At 39.2% G+C, this 18,847-nt stretch overlaps 1 protein-coding gene across 2 annotated transcripts; it reads right to left on the reverse strand.

The window, feature by feature from the left end:
• Positions 1-2,227: 2,227 nt before the first annotated feature.
• Positions 2,228-12,362, reverse strand: mylk4a (myosin light chain kinase family, member 4a). 2 transcript variants are annotated; one of them, XM_029525559.1, is made up of 15 exons: positions 11,533-12,362; positions 8,951-9,088; positions 8,415-8,511; positions 7,857-8,289; positions 7,111-7,448; positions 6,423-6,528; positions 5,831-5,924; positions 5,353-5,462; positions 4,932-5,073; positions 4,749-4,819; positions 4,526-4,654; positions 4,299-4,451; positions 4,113-4,191; positions 3,734-3,788; positions 2,228-3,525 (listed from the first exon to the last, which is right to left on the reverse strand). In XM_029525559.1, the coding sequence occupies exons 1-14, from the start codon at positions 12,040-12,042 to the stop codon at positions 3,735-3,737; spliced, it is 2,454 nt and encodes an 817-aa protein (XP_029381419.1). In that variant the 5' UTR covers positions 12,043-12,362; the 3' UTR covers positions 2,228-3,525; position 3,734. The 2 variants fall into 2 exon arrangements, with proteins under 2 accessions (XP_029381419.1, XP_029381420.1); XM_029525560.1 differs by lacking the exon at positions 8,951-9,088.
• Positions 12,363-18,847: the final 6,485 nt, after the last annotated feature.

An 18,847-nucleotide genomic window follows, 5' to 3' on the forward strand; every position in this document is an offset into this window, starting at 1 on the left:
TCAGCTTCTTTGCTCCGGTGGTCTCTAACTGACAGGAACTCAGGCACTATTTGTTGTCTTTAGGCCCAATAAGTCCATCTGGTTTTGGTTTGGCTCCTCGAGATCGCCCCTGGAGATGTGGATGGAGGAGACTTAGGGGTGAGGTGGTGGAGGGGCAGTTCTAGGAGGCATTTTTCTCCTCTTAAATTGAATTTCTCACCATTCTAACTTGGGCCTTGTACCAGAGATTGAGCGAGAGCTTAATGCATCGGGCTTCCAACCCCTCAGGCTTCTGAAAAGCTATTCAAAAAAAAAAAAAAGTAAGTAAGAGCAGGCATAAAAAGGCTTGGAAGAAATCACTATCACCTGTTTTGCCAAACAACTCACATGTTCATAGTAATGGCTATTAACTGACTCGGATTCCCTCTGCCTGTGTTTGTAATATAGGAATGCATGAACTCTCTCTGAACCATTCCTGACATGAAATTCCTTTTGTCTGGTGAAATGATCTGTGAAAATGAACAAATAGAAGACTAAACAAAGCTGTCAGTCCTCGATAGGAAACTGTAGATGGACAATAGCTGAAATTCTTCTGTACAGTGGTTCATTTGAATGTAAAAATGTTATTGAGGAAATAATTTTAATAAATATGCACTATGCCAGAAATCAGCAACATCTGTAGCAAAGGTCCATGGGATGTTGATGGCCTCCGTATTAGTAACTATTATGAAAACATTTTTGTCCGCTATTTTCCTTTACACTAGTTACTTATGTCTTCTATGTCATATCTATCGTATCTTCTTATTCGACTGTCTTTGAGACCAGACCTTCTGTAAATATTTCCGTCAGTTTTTATTTTTAGCTGCACATCTCTCTTCTTGACCGCTTTAAAAAAAAAAAAAAAAAAAAGACTCTGGAGCCTGAGCTCAAGTCAATTTCAGGTTTTCATGCAGAAGGAAGACAGTTTGTCCATCTTTCTTGTCATTGTTCAGTGCATGATATATAAATCAAACTGGAAAAAGAATGAAAATAACCTAAAACTGTGAATTATTTCTCAGACCCTTACAATTTTATGGCCATGACAGCTTCCAAACTACTGGATGTAAAAGTGGCCAGTTTGCTTTTCTGGTATTTCTGTACAATTAAGTACACGTTTCCCACTGTACTCTCCCATAAAGTCTGCACGTATCCCTGACTAACCCTGTGGTTCTGTGAAATAAGACATTCCCATCTTTTAAAAGCTACAGCAGGCTAAAAGTTACAGTTTTCTTTGTGGAAATGTGCTTGTAATGTAAGAATGATCCTCACAAACTTAAGTTCAACTCAGTGTTTCTTCATTCTTTTAAATCCATCTTAATTTTTGTTTGTTTCTCAGCACCTCTCATGAGCTCTGGAAAAATCCTTGATAGACACTTTTCTCTCCAGTGTGTCTCAGTGAAAACCTTCTTCCTCTAACATGATCATCATCCCCTGTAGTTAGTTTATTTTCTCAGGTGAATAAACTATATCTCATGCACTGACTGCTTCAGATGCTCTTTATTAGGCTCATGGAATCAGCCATACTTTCATCTTGGGAACGGGTGTGTGTTTATGTGCTTAAGCTTTACAAAGACCTGGAATGGGATTGTAAAATTCTAACTAAAATTGACCACGACATTGTCACAGAGAGACAAAATGTTTTATGTAAACTGTGTTTAATCGTGCAGAGATTATGTTTTCCTCTCAGTAACCCAGCCAGAGTTGAAAGGCATTGAAAAACCTTTATGTGATTGTTTCGGAATTAAATATACTGAAGAAAACCAAGACGCATGTTGAAGACATTTGGTTGTGTTTAGATTAGTTTCACATTAGGAGACCACAAATTGGTTCTAATTTGTTTTTGAGAGTGTATCATCACCAAAGCTTTATAAATGTACCCATTCAAAGATTCTACCTATTAACAAATGGTATAAAAAATATTTTTTTTCTTCAATAAAAATATTTCTTCAAATAAAATATGATCTAAATTAGCAGACATGCACCAATATTTCTACACCTTTGGGTATTTAAGGGGCAATGGTTCAAATTCTAACCTTCTAACTTCATTTCCGCAGTGACTTATACTTTAGGTTTATTTGGGGTATTTCTTCACCACTTTAATGAACTCGTGCACCATCGTAATTTGGGGCACTCTGCTGCAATGTGTGTTGTCAAACTGAACCTTGTTAAAAACTGAATAAAAACAAACAAGTCACAATTAGAGACACAACTTAAGTTTAATGGGTGTGTACACACTTCACAAATACATGCTGAATTCGAAATTGTTAACACTGTGAGGACAACTCCTTTTGCTAGCACTTTGTGTTCAAAAACAATTCCATTCAATTCACATAAATGTAGTTCTGAAAATATTTTATCCACTGAGGAAAACTTAGGTAGGTAGTAAATTACTAACAGCTACTGAACCTTCACAGAAGGCATTTCTAAGGTAACTTTTTAATGTTTAAAAACCATCTACAGTGACATGGATACACAGTCAGAGTGGCACTACAAAAAAAAAAAAACGGAAATGTATTAAAACTATTATTACTCTATTTGTCAAGTTTAAGTTGTACCGTTGGATTATATATCAGCACATAACATGCGACAGAGAATTAAAATGTTACACCGAGGTGATAAGACATAAACAGTGAAATGTATTTCCTTTATGAACATGAGAATGAATGAGGATGAAACAAAAGACGTGGAGGTCCAACCACACAAGCCTTTTCAGGAGAACTAGAGGGCATTAATGTAGAATATATCTAAATATAAATAACATTATAAAGTGCACATACTACAGCTCCTAACACCAAGCACACAAAATCCATCCTGCCTATACATATAACACTTATCCTATACTATGATCTACAGTTAAGCATCTATTTACAGCCCGAAAAGAACATTTTTCACTGATGGCCCAAATGATTCGATGAATCATGCTGTAGCCTTCACACAAACGCAGTGGAGGTCTGTTTCTGAAAACGTACGCTGTGATCTACAGTTTCAGCAGAGAACAAGGACAGCAGCAAACAATGACAGCACGCTGTATTTGGTTTTTAGATAACTGAGAGTAAGTGGTTGTTTTAAAAGTAGAATCGATTTGAGCACCATTTCAAATTGTTATCTGTGACATAATGAAACAAAAACATATTACTAAACTATGCCAGGCAATAAATTACCACCACAAACTGCAAACTCAACACTTGAGTTATTACTCTCAGTTATTTTTTATCACATTTATTGCGTGAAAACTGATTAAAGTGAAAATATGAGCTCTTTCCATATCAGAGTAAAAAGTAGTACAGTACAATACTAACAAAGGAGTAAATCTCACTTTAATAAAAACACTTATCTCTGTTATAATTTCCTTTTATATTGGTTATTTTTTGGGGCTACATTAACTCATCTATCACATTTCAGGAAAATACTGCAGATGTACTGATGATCTGAAATCTAGGTAGCACACATAGACAAGAGGGTTGGTCCAAGTGGCCGCAGCCGGAGCCGTCACATTGCTGTAGAGCCCTAAAAAGAGATGAAGATTAGTTATTATATCTTCAAGCTCTTCCAGCTGCTATGCTGCCCTGCAGAAATCTGAGTCATGCTTCCCCCTTGTGGATGTTTTAAAAAATATTCCTATAAAAAGGTGGGTACAATATTTACCCCCTCTAATACCAGAATAAAAGCAACGTGACACAGAGACAATCAAACACAAAACAAAAAACAGACCGACCTTAACTATTAGTCACGGGTACACATGATGATCGCCGTGATCTGCACATAGTTTTCTGTAAAATTGAGAGTCAGCAATAATATTTCAATAGGGTGTGATTAATCAAATCAAAACAGATAAGCAGAGTGGCACATAGAATACGTGTTCTTATCTCAAAAGAATATGTATAAATATAGTATTACATTTAATATTTGTCTTTTTTATATTTTTCACTGATCATTTTATCTTTTTTTACTAGATATTACTTTCAGGTTTTTTTATCAGTCTTTTTCAGTTGCTGGATTTCTAAAATTACATATTCAAGACTTATATTTCTGGGAACTGTTTCCCTAGTATTTTGTCATTTATGATAAATGCAGGCCGGGGCTGTTTATATTACCTTTGTATAAAGGCGGTGATGAAGCACTGAGTCAGAGAGCCAAGGATGTCTTAAGGCCTCAGATGCCCCCATTCTCCAACTGGAGAGAAACACAATGATACTATTCAGTGCATACAACCTAGTGTAACCACATATATATTTTACTTCGCAACAAACATACAGAAATGAATGGAGAGAATGTGATACCTTTTATTTACAATGAGAAGCTTAGAAATGAAATCTTTGGCCTCTTCAGACGTTTCAATAAATTCCTGTTCCTCAAAGCTCCACTGACAAGCCAAGATGTTATTCAGAGTCGCATTGTCGTCATCACCAAGGAAGGGACACAGGCCGCTCAGACTGAGAAGAAGAGACAAACAGTCATTGGCATTAATCTCTTAAAAATGCGTGCATATGCTTATGTATCAACTTACAGCATGTAGGTGATGACACCAAGGCTCCACATGTCGGTGTTAAATGACACAAAGTCGTAGTTGATGACTTCAGGGGAAAGAAACTCTGGCGTGCCGAAATTCACTCGCAGCTTCTCCCTTGGTTTGTAGCTATAACATTGAATAACAAAGACATTTTATTTTTTGGAGGATTACACCCAGCAATAAAAAGGATCAAAAAATTGAAGCAAATACCAATACTTACATCCTGGCCAGACCAAAATCGATGATTTTGATCTTATTCGTTGCTCTACTCACACACAGAATATTTTCTGGCTGAAAGCCAGAAAAAAAAAAAAAAAATACTAAGTATTTTCACAGACAGGTTACAATGAATCTACAGGGATGTATAGGTGCTTTCCCTGGAAAATATAAGTGACTTGGTTACCTTTAAATCCAGATGTAGGATGTACATTTTGTGCATGTGCTGCAGACCTTCGCAGATCTGCCTGATGAACATCACAGTGTCCAGCTCCATTAAAGTGTAGTTTTCATCAATGATCCTGTCAAACAGCTCCCCGCCATCAACACTAAGACAAATCAAAATGTGTGCAGTTAAACTTAGATTAAACACAAATGCATAAAAACACAAAATAATGCCAACATTTTTAGATTATTAATGGAGAGTATCATTTTATTTTAGCAAAAGAATATCTTTCTCATGCAGAATGAATAAAAGTTTAATAAGTGAACAGATTTTTTTCTGGGCCCACCAACTTAAGTTGATTAAGGATAACATCTCGAAGAAGATAGATAACCTGATTTTAAATGAATGAACAAGTGCTTAAAATATAAAAGAAAGAGCATACTATTCAAGTACAAGGATGATGTCATTCCTTGACTCATAAGCTGCATAGAGTTGGATCAGGTTGGCATGGTCCAGGTTATTCATGACCTGGATCTCATTCTTCACCATCTCCTACCAAAGACACAGGCGCAGACAGATGCAGAAGCAGATGAACAGACACAGATGCAGACAAACGTGGACATGCCGACACACAAAGGAGCACACACACACACACACACACACACAAAAACATAGACACGGAGAGAGGTGTCAGCTGTTCTCTTTTATGAGACAATGCATCTTCTCTTCTAGGTCAAATATTTCTCACTTAGGTGAGAAGTATTCCCTTTGCTTCTGTGCTGCCTTGTGGTGGACTAGTATGCAGTGCAGACTGTAGCTAAGCCCCTTTCCTGCTTTTTATATCATGAGGTGTAGCTCTTGATGCACAAATCAAAATAGGACTCATTCATTATCATGACAGTGTGTGTTAGGTGCGGTACCTTTTCTTTCTGACTCCGGGCTTTGATGACCTTTGCTGCAAAAGTGAGACCGGAGGAGTTTTCAACACATTTGTGGACCTGACCGAAACGACCACTTAGAGAGAAAGAGAGAGAAAAACAATCCAATTGCCACAGCTGCTCTATCAACGCTACAATCTCAAGCGTCAAACATCCTTAGAGGCCTGCAACCAGTTGTGAAACAGGGCTGATGCAGCGTTTCATTTGTTTTCCCATGACAAATCAAAAAGTGATCTTGCTTCGAGTATCGTGCTTAATCTGTTGTTTCATTACATCTGAGCTGGGCTCTGTCTCCTCTTTGAAGACCTGGATTAACACTTAGTGATTAGCTACCAGCTGGCACTGGGGGTACAGTTTCACATACCACTCGGTCCTGAAGTAAAAATAACTGCTGTGACTCTGAAGTTATGAACAAGGGGAGAGAAGAGCAGAGGAGGTGAGGGATGGGGGGGGGGCGGGGTTATGCAATTGAGCTTTATGAGAATTAAAACTCTTTCTCAGTATTTTATATTTGCAATTCATCAATCACTCACTGGTATCTTTTTTTAACATCACACATGAGTACAGTGCTCACCCGCCCAGGACCTCCTGCCAGTTGATGGTGTAGAAATTGCTAATTTGGTTCGGTTTGGCCGACACGATGCGGTGATTGAAAGGGGCCGCTGGAGGAGGGGTGTTGTCTGTAGTCGGATTTTGGGGGACAAGAGAAAATAGAAAAGAGAAAATAATCTGGTTTAATTGGTTATGGGGAATGTGAGAACACAGGAGATTTGGTGTTTGCCTTGACAGTCCAGAAGAGTAACCGTACTTTGGCACATTATATCTTCTTGTCTTTGTGCCACACATCCTCAGAGCTGGTTGCAGCAACTTAACATTCTCAGACGGTCAGTTATGTAATGGCTCAACACTAGTTTGGCATTTCTGTACTGCAGTTTCTGCTACTAACTTTCTGCTAAACCATCATCAACAGCACTGACACCAAAACATCAGCAACGACTGATCGACTGATTTATCAGCCTGGCTGGTTTCATCATAGAAGCCCATATATTGTGTAACACAACTATAGGCTCCTGTCTGTTTTCACTAGTGTGCGTTACAGTAAGTCTCAGGATCTTGACCTGTGACCAAAATGTAGATTTGATTATTTTTAATTTTACCATTGCCTTACAGGAGTTTTCTCTGCACCAAAAAAAGGATGACATCGGGTAAATTCAAACTTTCATCGGTCTACCATGCCAAGTTTTCAGTAACTCTTAACTTACCAATGAAGTACTGCTCGGCATCATCATTATACTTCTCTACTGTGTCATTTTCATTCCTCTCTCTTTCCAGCCTTTGTTTGAGGTTCAACTGGATCTCAACTCCATCTGCCCTAAAGATGGCCCAGTCCTCAGACTCAGGCTTATGTTCTTCCTCCTTGATGTCCTCGCTCTTCTCCTCCTCCTCCACCTCATTGTCCTTCACCTCCACCTGGCTCTTTGTGTGTTCCTCAACGACAAAGTGTTCCTCAGTGACAAAGGATTTAATAGTTTTGCTGCTGATTTCTGCTGTCTGCTCTTGTTCAGGCTCTGGAGATGGGCTGGCTTCTGTGTTATCAGGGCTGAAACACCAACAAAGCTTTATGTTAGGAGTTTGGTCTTGAAGTCTTTAATGACTTCATGATATGTCAGATCAGTGACACAATGCAATGCCTAGATACATGGTGAAAACCAATTACAAATACAAATAAATTGTTACATTAGTTTCACATGCCCCAAACTATCACGCTATAAAATGCGTCATGGGGCGTATTTTTACTTGTGAGTAATATCTCAGCATCTTTTTTTAAATAGTTGATCCAGTTACAGTTTCAGTTGTTTTGTTTTAATCAACAGAGCTCAATTCAAAAACAAAGCCTGAGGATGAATTAAGGATGAAATGAGAATTTTATTGGAAGCTATTTTAAACCATATTATCATTAACATTTTTTATTGATTAATTTTCACTATCTCATGATTGAAGCTCTTACCCCAGAGCAGCTGGTTCTTTTTCAATGTCTTGGGCAGTCGGGAGCTCGGCGATTTTTTCTAATTCTACAGCAGAGGTGTTCTCCTCCTCCTTTTCCTCTGGGACATCCTCTTCTTCTTTCACTACATCCTCTACATCGAGCGTGGGCTCATTGTCTGTAACCACTGGCTCTCCTCCTGGTGCCTTTTCTTCCACTTTTGCCTCACTGACCTCCTCAACTACTTCATGCTTCTCAGCCACCTGTGAATCTTCATGCAGGTAGTCTGCCAGATCACAAGCAGGTTGTTCATCAGGTTGTTGATCTTTAGGGGGCACTCCAGTTTCCAGATTCACACATTCAGGGGTGAGCTGGTCAGCTGACTTCTCTGTATTCCCCCTGTTGAGTTTTTGAACCTCTTGAAGCAGCAAAACCTGCTTTTTCAGATTGATATGATCTACAAAAAGGCAAAAACAGAACTCTGATTTAACCGTTTACATCTTGCTAAATTGCATGCTGTTCTAATGATAGCAAAGCGACAACTTTTGGAAGTTAGAGTAAAGCGTATTTCGATCTCAGCACCTGCAGTATCTGGTGGCTTTGTCTTCTTTTGAGTTTTTTGAGTTTTAGGGCTCAAACATGGCTTCTCTGTCCCATCTTTGGCTTTATGGTCTTTCAACTGTGAAATGCGAATAAAAACAGTCAAAATAAAAATTTGAATCACACACATGGTTTTCAATGATGGTCATGGTCTTTACATTTTCAAAGATATAATGTAGTGAAATATTACAGCAAAGGAATATTTTGACATTTTCGTCTTTTATAGAATTCCACTTTTTAGTTTTTGCTCAAAATTAATGATTTTGGGCAGATTGTGAAGCTAAAATTAAAGAAGACATTGTGTCTTCCCAATGTAACAGAATTTCGTACTATTAGACTTTTCCAGTTGAGGATATCTGTACCATAACGTTCAACATATGCAGCCAGCCCAATAATTAAAACATGGAGAACAAAGTGCCAGCCTGAAGCCAAAAATGCAAACACAATAAAAACTACAACTTACAAATAAAAAGACATGTTCTGGTGTAAATATGCTCTATGAGCACGAAAAAACCTACAAACTTTCCACATTTGCGTGAGGCAAGGAAATGCTTTGGTCCGTGGATCTTTATCCTGTGAGAAGGTTGAGGAGTACTTGGCACACATGCAGCAGTTATCTGTTGATTCCCTTTACTGGCTTTATTAGAGGTAGTTTTCTAGTAAAAAGACAAGATGGCAATGCTTAGTAGGGTTATATGAATGCACATGAAATGGAATAAATATTACATGTAAGAATATCAATATGACTCATTGATTTAAGGCAGGACCACGTAAAAAAGACAGCATGACAAATTAATCAAAAATCAAATACATACTTCAATAAAAATGAAAATGACAGGTAGAGTTGATGAAGTTAGGGACATATTCAAAAGGCACAACATGGATGAATCAATAACACAATGAAATGACATAAAGTCATTAAAAGACAAAATATAAGCAGCACTTCCTCTGGATTCAGTTTGCAGATTAGCACATTTATTGCACGTATCCATGCACGGACACGCTCGTACGGCATGCCTTTGATTATTCATGGCAGATGGATGGACAGCAGCAGGGCAGTGAATTTATAGCTTATCGTTTGTCGCACACTCAGTGACAGAATGCAATGCTGACCCTGAGTGGAAAATATTACAAGTGACAGTAAGCTGTTGTTCAAATTTCTCAGCTGAGGGAGCTCACTAAACACTCTCTGGTCGGGTTAGCATGGAAAAACCTGTCTTGAACCCCTGGGTGTCTCACATTTGTTCTCTGAACACTGTGGTGAGATAAACAGAACAGGAGATATTTCGAGTGCAGTGTTTCCCTGGTGACAGCGGCGTTTTAAGGAGTTCGACCCCTGATTGGAAGAAGGCAAAGCGAGGCCACAGTAACAGGCTGAAATCTCACACCTCCGAAGGTGGAGTAACCACCTGACAAGTGCTCTGACGACAACAGAAATCCCCTGAAATGTGACTCACACCGTAGCCTTCAGATAGGTATGCATTTGTCAATCATCACAATGTAATCAAAAATAAAAATGGATGGGTAACACTTTCAATTGGCTTGAATTCAATAGTCAACTCATAATCTTGAACATTGTGCACCATGACATAAATATGTGATAAAATTGTCCCACAACGTCACAACCACTCAGGTGAGAGGAAAAGAGATATGAGTCTAACGTCTGCAGCAACATAAGTGACTGGAGTGTGGTGATGTCTGTAAGTGTGACTCACCACTTAGCGACCTTTAAATAGGGTTATGGTCCGTCCTCAGATTTAATTATTAAGGCCAATGCCTTTGGTTTGATTTTTGGATGTTGGGCTTGCTTCAAAGCTTTTGAAGCCTAAAAAATGTTAATTTGAATAAAATTTAAAACACTCATTCTAGGTAATCCAGTCAAACCAAAGATTAAACTTTGGGCATTAAGTGAAAATTTGAATTCAGTATTCAGTCGTATTAATGCCAAGCTCAGTTGCGCAATAGTAATCTTAGGGTAAGTACATATTTACTTTTTGACACAGCATGCTGTGTTAAATGCAGGCCTTAAGTGGAACCTCTAAATCAAAGGTACTTTGACAGACTTATCAGCAGGACTCCCCGTAACATTTTTATGAACAGTCATTTTGGACCACAGGCAGTTTTGCACTTTACAAAAAATCACAGAGCACTGACTTCACTATAGCAGCGCTTTACAGCGGGGGGGGGTTTACCTACTGGAAAAAGTGATGTGGAATATACCAAATCACTGGCACAGGACTGTAACGTACAGTGAAACTATGACTGACAGGGAGCAACGTGGCTAGTTTAAGTGAGTCAGTGACAGAAACGAGCTGCTGAAGAGAGAAGGCGAGAAACGCTGACTCATCACAATTTGTTGACATCTGATTCCTGGTGAGTTGCAGGGGTTAAAGCTCTCTTAGACCCCAAACACTGCAGCACAATCCAAAAACAGCATTTCTAAATTGGGCCACTCACATTTCACCCCTGGCCTCATAGAGGCTCTCTCGTGCCCTGGCAAGGTGGTGGTGCTGGGGTTGGTGCTGGGGTTGGGGGGTGGGCAAAGAAGTCGATGTACGCACACGATGAGTAGAGAAAACATTTTGAGTTCAATTTGATATTATATAACTTCCAAGTGAGATATTTATTGTGGATTAACTTACATAATGCTGTAAAATTAGTGCTCTTAATCTCTTTGACTTCACTCAGCAGTTGGCAGGTGTGAACATGCCAAAGCCTCCAGACACTACCTAGCACCCCTGGTCACTTCATGGAGAACTGGCACACAGTCCAGACCACATTTACATCCAAGTGGTTGAGTGGTCAGCTTTTCTGCTCTGATCACTTTCACATGTTCTGCCAAGAAAACAAGTTCTCAATGAGATCTAAGAAATGAAGACCAGCATGGAAAACTTTATATTGCATCTTTTGCACCACGAGGTGTCCATAGTGATGGATGGGCTCAAATGCCTGGAAACGTACTGCAATACAAAGTCCATATGATCATTAACAAATTGAATACAACACAATATAATGCAGCCTCTTCACATTTGACTACACTGGAGATACACACTGAAAGCAAATACATTTTCTTTCAGGGTTTTCTGGGCCGTAAACTCACCTTTTCAGGCTTCTTGGTTAATGCTTCTGTAGATGACTTTCTCTTGGTAGCTTGCTTTCCTTTATTGTCTTTAGATTTGAAGCCCTTTCGAGCTGCAGGGCCTTTTATAATCAGCTCCATAATTCTCGAACTCTTCACCATCTCCCCAATGAAGCTGATCACTTGCTGCATGCTAAGGACCAGCTTTTCCATTCCTTCCAGCTTCTGAGCCTGCTGCTCGGACCGCTGGTTCACTACCGACATGATGGAGCTCATTTCCTGGCATATCTCCCTCACTTCTCGTCCTATGACCTGGGTATGGTTCACCATGCTGGGCGGCAGATGGATCTCCTCTTTGTCCACCTTCAGAGTTTCCATATCCTTTTCAATGCCGTCAATGTCCTGAGACATCCCATTGAGTCGGTTGAGAACCTTCTCTTGAATGTTGATGAGCTTGTCCATCTTGCTGCTCATTGACTCGATCCGATTTTGGATGAGGTCTAAGCTTGCATTATTGCCATCTCCCATCATCACCAATGCACTCGTGGCTTCCGGTGATACAAAAATCACGTCAGGACACCAGCTTCAGACAAAAATAGGACTAGGAATGTCTGTGAAACAGACGAAAATGTTTTTCAAAATTCGTAGCCAGTTCTACCCTTCAGTTCTCCTCATTGGTGTACAAATGAATTAAAAAATAGAAATGTGAAATGCTAAAAAAAAAAAAAGCAATCCAGCAAGAAAAGATTCAAAAATCATAAATCACCAGCTACAAAGATTTTCAATCTCAAATGGTCTGCATCTCTCTAAGTAAAAAAAAAAATCAGTTTCTCTCACACTTTTTCCCTGTGCCTGCTTCTCTCCACAATAGACATGGTATTAAGAATGGAGTGAGCCGGTGTCCCTAAATGTAAATGGACAGCCTACGTCAGCAGGGGTCAAGTTTTCGGGGTGGGAGCTTGGCACTGCCTGGCCTATGAGATATTTGAGAGCTGTCGCTCACTTGGAGGGTGTCAAAATGGACATTTCTTCAGCGTGAAAGCGGAACAGTGCTCATTCAATTTAGCATTTTTTCTTTTCAACTGTCAAAGACATAAACACACTGTACCAAGTGGTCCACATTCTTGAGCTGACAGCATATGGTGTCCAAAAATGGAAAAGGGTAAAGATGGTGTTTTTTGGGGATCTTTTTTTAAGCAGAAGAAATTTTGAGATAATTTCTAATGACTGACATCTTGAAAGAAATGGTTCAAGTGGCTGTCATGCCATTCAAGAGACAAAAAGCACTGGGCAGCTGGTTATGTGGCATTGTTGCATGCAATTCTCTGTGTGCGATTGTGAATGAGAACCATGCAGATACCCTTCTTATCTCTTGAAGGCCGGTAACTTTCCACCAGTGTCTGGGGAAACGTGAGGAAGCCTGTGGCTTTTGGCTCGGGGGACCTACAGTAAGATATTTATCCTTTCTGCTGAAAGAGGAGATGGGTGACGCCGATGACTTATACGATACCACTGACAAAAACATCCACTGATAACCTCCCTGAAGTGAGGAAGGGATCAGTTTTAACTTAGCTCTTGTAATATGACCAGAATTCATGTTCCCTGTAAGTCAAAATATGATTTATCCTAACCACAGATGTGTGTTTATTTGAACTCACAGGGTACAAACAAACTGAAACTGCTGCAAAATTATTCAAAGCTTAAATAACCAGGGGCTGAACTGCTCCCACGGATGTTTAATCAATCTTTCCTGACAAGTTTGCCTTCACAAACTTCACAAACCCTCTTTGCTCCCACAATTCACAGATGATAGAGTGGAGGGGGAATCCAGATTTGCCCAAGCCACCATGAAATACTTTTGACAAAAGAGGCATGGACTGCACACTGAGCCACGGTGACCCAAGCCAAACTCGTCGAGCTCTAGTTGCTCGAGCCAAAATCTAGGCTCATGGGCGCGGGGCCCAAGGAGGGTTCTGAACTTGACAGATAGAGAAGTATCAAGCGGGGTGAGGTGAGGGAAGGGAAGACTTTATTTGTCAGCTCACATTTCATGACAAGTCATCATACCAGGTTGTACATTATGGTCCGTCTTATTTAGAGGACAACTGAGCCGTGTTGTGAAAAGCCTTGTGTAATTTTCCTACAAGAACAGTCTGAACCACGTGTCTTGATTTTCCTCTGGGTTCACTCACATTAAGGTGGCCGGAAAGAAGTGACTTTGACGGGGTAGAAACACATGGGAGTGGATCCAGCCATGAATCAGTCAGGGACAGACACCTGTCTCTGGATGCCAGCAGATGATAGAAATGTAGGTCATTTGCAGCATGTTGTATCAACCTGTGGGACACGGACCGTCAACTTTCTTGCGCAGTAGTGGCCCAAGGAATAAATTTGTCATTCCACACAAGCAGCAAGAATGTTAAGTATGTTGTCACTGTTTCTTTAAACAATACATATATCACATTTGAGTGATTCATGGACTCAGCCTGAGAAGTCACAGCTTTTTTTTTTCACAGCTGGGCAGAAATGTCCAGTCATGTACACATTGTGCATCAATGTTGCTCTAATGGCACTTCCTAAGAAATGTTTTCTTCTTTTTTATCTATTTTGAAAATATAAATCAATTTAAAAAATTCTATTCAATTAAATTCCGACGAAAAAACTCAAAATTTCAAACACTAAATAACAGGAAAAAGAGATGTAATTTGTTTTTTGTTTTTTTTTTTAGCATGCATGGATTTGCTTTGCATTGCTTAGAGGTAGAGAGATATTTTATGGTGACTAAACCCTGCAGGGGATATAAACAGACCTCGGGCCTCAGAGGCTTATGACATAAAACAAATCTCGAGTTTATAACACCTAAGCTTTAGAGTGAAGCCAATACCAAAGAAAGTAACAGTGCGATGACTATTGCTCAAAGCCTTCTCTCACCTTCTCTGCCAAGTCGAGGAATGTGTACACACAGGAGGATACTAGATGGCAGCTGGGAAATCACTGCCCTGTCTACTGATACATGATTAAATTGTTGTTCAGTTAATGTGACATCAAAATTATTTGGATGAATGGAGACACTGTCGAGATGCTGCATGAATGCCAGGATAGCCTGTGCCAAAAAAAAAAGAAAAAAAGATGAACAATTCTACGTATGTGTGGTTCGTGGCTGACCTTGGAGTTTAAACTTGAGGACTTCTAGAGGGGAAAAAATACAGAAAAAAAAAGGTTTGTTTCATTTAGCAGAAAGCCTTCAAACATTTAGGCCACTACCTTCGTATCCATAATGATGATGAAATCCAAGTCTTGTGCTTTTTCTCTCTATTGATGTTGCTGAGTGTCTAGTCCAAGGTGATGTTGTCCATCATCAAAAGTTTTTCTGACCAACATCAAAAGCCTCATGGATGGCATTGCCTCTAGGACATGAATGTAGAGCAACAGGGCAAAAGGGGACAAATAAGTTCAAGTGTCAGTAAGTGCACTGCGTAACTCATACACATGAAGGGGTGCATGGCTGATTTGTGCAACCTGCGTGGAGCTTTACGTCAAGTATTTGTTTGGCATTTGGGAGAACTGTTGAACTGTTGGAGTGCCACCTCCCTCACTGAGAACACAATGTCCTAGGAGCCAGTGGGGTCTGTGTGTCATGGCTACTGTCCAGTCACCTCTCCAGTCTTCACTCACACATTGCACAGGCTCCCAGCTCTGACTACGTTTTCTCTTGAAACTTGTGGGCTTAGGTTTGCGTGGCAGCCATGAAACTTTACTCCCTGTGCTAATGTCTAAGTCTCTTCTGTTCTTTCCCCTTCCTCTCCAGTTTTTTCTTGGCTTATAAATGCATTTTGCTGTTGCATCTTTTGGTTTTGTTTTTCATGGGGTATAAAACCACATTGGATGACATTATGTTCATTCAGTACACTTACATAGATTTTTAAAGCAACAGATACACCTTTTTCCAGATTAAATCACGACAGAAATTGTCATATAAAAACAAGAGACATTGCTGTACATTAAGTTTTTAATAGCTCCAAACTTAAAACTTAACCTTAAACATTTAACATGAGTATACTATAATGGAAATATAATATAGTAACTTTTTGTTCAAGCTTACCTTTAATTATATGTTGCTGTTAAAGCATTAGAAAAGAATTCTCTTTAAATTGTGAGGGAATATTTCATTTGTACGGTATTGCCATTGACCAGTGTTAAAGTAAATAATCTGAGTTATCTCTCACCACTATTTTTCTTCAGACATTAGATGGCATTGTTGTTGATCTACCAGGAATAGTACTAACTAGTAAATAGCTGATGCATTAAGGCATTACATTAAACATAAAAAATGTTGCACTAATAAATACTCTTATTTAAGACAACCAAACTGACATTTACCATTAATACCATAGATGCTGGCAACAATTCTTAAGAGCCAGCACTGAAATTGTTTTGCCCCAATTAGCTGTCCAACATTCATGCTCCCATCTAGTATCTACCAAAACATGTGTCTTTTTGCTGATAAATGAGCTGCTGGATGTTTATTCAGTTCATTCAGCTCATAAAATCCCACATGTACTATGTCAAAGTTCTGTGCCTCTGCTTTTATTATCATTATGGAAATGTGAGTACTGCTTTACATTGAAGATGTTATAAAGGTTATTAAAGGTTAGTGAAGGAACGCAAAGACAGCCTAGTCACATACTTGTGGATCTCCTATGGTAAATGTCAGCAGGGATCTCCTAAATGCCACGAGAGGAATGGAAACAGGAGATGGTGAGAAGGCTTCAACTCGTCTCTCAGGCACGCTATCACAGCAATAGAGATAACTAAAAAATGTTGTCTGTGTGCAGTCCATGTACTTATATCAAGGCAGCATATTATGAATTTTGCAATGTCAAACTGGTAAAGTCACAGCAGGACACATCTCGTTGTTTGAGAAAAACAATTTACCTATGAGGTAGTAATATTAAAGGGTAATGGCACTGGTGCTCCTGTAGCTCTGATAGGGACGTCACCATTAAAGCGATGCAGCAATGTTTCAACCACTAGGTGGCAGCAAATGCAGAATTTTGAGCCTTCAGTGTGCCTGTCCTATTCTGCCAGTAGAGCTCACTGTAACTTCGCAGAAGATTCTCCAAACTATTAACTCGTAAACACCACAAGCCACTTATCTCCTGTTTTATCCTGCTGCTATCCATAACACACATGCATCATAACAAACATTCCTGCCTCTTACTTTAGAGGCTGAGATTCACCTTACCACTTAAAGGATAATCGCCATATGCTGAGATAAACTAATTAAATTAGATGTGAAATATAGCTGGAAAATCACAGGATATAAGACTGTAATAGAAAGCACTTAGTTGCACAAATACAATGTATTTTAATGTAAACACAAAGATGGCTTCATGTCCAGGTTAGGTAGCTATATGATTATGATTGTCATGCGAAATATCTAGCCCAACTGGTAAAAGATGAACACAATATGAACGTATTCACAAGACAGGTGGCGGAGGGTAAAATAATTAATCATAATTACAACATAAACCCAATTCCTTTAGCAATTTGTCTATCATAAGAAATGACCAAAAGCTGACCCATCACAAAATCCTGATACAAATATTCATCACAACAAGACCAAGCCTCTGTTCTCTGTTGACAACTCATCTTTCGTGTTTAATAGAACTTGTAAACTGGATAGCAATTTCAGGATTTCAGGCATAACAGCTTTTTCATCCAGTACCTGAGAATACTGAAATTAAGAATAAACAACAAATAAATTGGAAGCACTTCAATCTAATGAGTCAGTGTGGCGATACAGTAGGTGTTTCAGGAAATCATTCTAGGGCCATCTACCTTATGCTATTATCTGTCATCTTAGTGGCTACAACTGTGTAGATTTTTTTTTTTTTTAAATAAAATGATACTCCATCCAAAAGGATGGAGAACAATAAAAAAGGTCATAGCATTAACATGTCAGTCAATACTTTCTCTGACTTTTTTTACTAGGACATTCCTATGAGAACAGTAAGAACAGCAGGATCACATAAGGAAGGTCATTGGAGCTACTACTCCTCTGACTACAATGCAAAATCAGTACAATTAGGAACAGTTGTGGGCATCTGGTTGCTAATCTCACATTACAGCTGTAAAATCAGGTTTCAGAAAAAAAAAAAGCAAACAGAGCTCTTAATATGGTAATGATTTTCTCTAGCGCAGTCACATTTGTCGCAGATGGAAACAGTGACATGATGGAAAAACATGCTTTCATCTAAAAGTATCAATGTTTGCAGTTAAACACCTCCCATCATAAATATGAGTTTGTGTGTTTTTTAAAAATGGAACACGTCCTGTCAAAACTGGGGTTTGATGTATGACATACTGTCTCAAAGGGAAAGTGATAATACAATAAAGATAATTTTTTTTCTTGACTATAGAAGAGGGTACATCTTTTTTGTATTTAAAATTTTCTTTCATCCACTTCGTTGTTAACTGAAGCATTAAAACAACACAAATTTTCACACGCTGACACTCTGAGACAAGTTGACATGCCAGACAATATAAACATGTTCCTCAAACATCCTTGTACATACCTGCATGGCAGGCGGAGTAGATGCTCTGTGCCTCCCCCTGTAGCAGAGTAAATCACCCAGCCTGCGCCATAAGTAGGAGGCGACCACACACATGCTCTTGACCAGCCAAACGTCCAAGCCTGTGACAAATTTCTCCACAGCTTTCACTTTGCTCCTCATCCTTCCTCTAGAGTCTCACTTTTCCGATCTTTAATCACAACCTACTCTCTGGAGCTTACGAAGAAGAGACTCAAGTGGAGGGTTAGAGGAGATGACAGCTCCGTCTCAGTGTAACGACCGCCCAAACATTATCCTCCACGGGCTCTTTTAATTCAGACAACAACCCCCCTCCCACCAGAACTTAAAGCCAAAGGACAGGCAGTTTGTCCTCATGACAAAAGAGTGAGAGTGACAGGTGCCAGCACAGGGTGTCTGAGAGATATGTCCCCGAAGATTAAGCTGCCTTTTATATTTCTCCTATATTTCTCCCTTTAAATGAGCTATATGAGGATTGGTCTACCAAAAGCAAGACTTACAACACACCAAGAAGATTGAAAACTGAAAGGATTGTGATAGGGGGCTCTCATCTCCCTGTCAAAACAGACACTTGGATGTGGTGAAAATAAATAGCCTGTGCTATTGGATATGTCATACCGTTTGACACGTTGTATCATTGTATCATTTTTTATTTTTTGCAAACCTAAATCATAGAATCTAGTGTAAACACAAGTGATTTATAAGTCATTTGTGTATAGAAACATACTAAAGTGCACATCCAG

This window comes from Echeneis naucrates, chromosome 17 (assembly GCF_900963305.1).
Source record: "Echeneis naucrates chromosome 17, fEcheNa1.1, whole genome shotgun sequence".
Taxonomy (NCBI): domain Eukaryota; kingdom Metazoa; phylum Chordata; class Actinopteri; order Carangiformes; family Echeneidae; genus Echeneis; species Echeneis naucrates.

What these genes read in the sequence shown, in the direction of transcription:
- mylk4a (XM_029525559.1), bottom strand. Translation starts at nt 12,042, where the DNA reads ATGATGGGAGATGGCAATAATGCAAGCTTAGACCTCATCCAAAATCGG. An exon ending in TAACCAAGAAGCCTGAAAAG is followed by an intron (nt 9,089 to 11,532) that starts GTGAGTTTACGG and finishes TCTTTTTACTAG; the next exon opens with AAAACTACCTCTAATAAAGC. An exon ending in TGCCGAGCAGTACTTCATTG is followed by an intron (nt 6,529 to 7,110) that starts GTAAGTTAAGAG and finishes ATCCGACTACAG; the next exon opens with ACAACACCCCTCCTCCAGCG.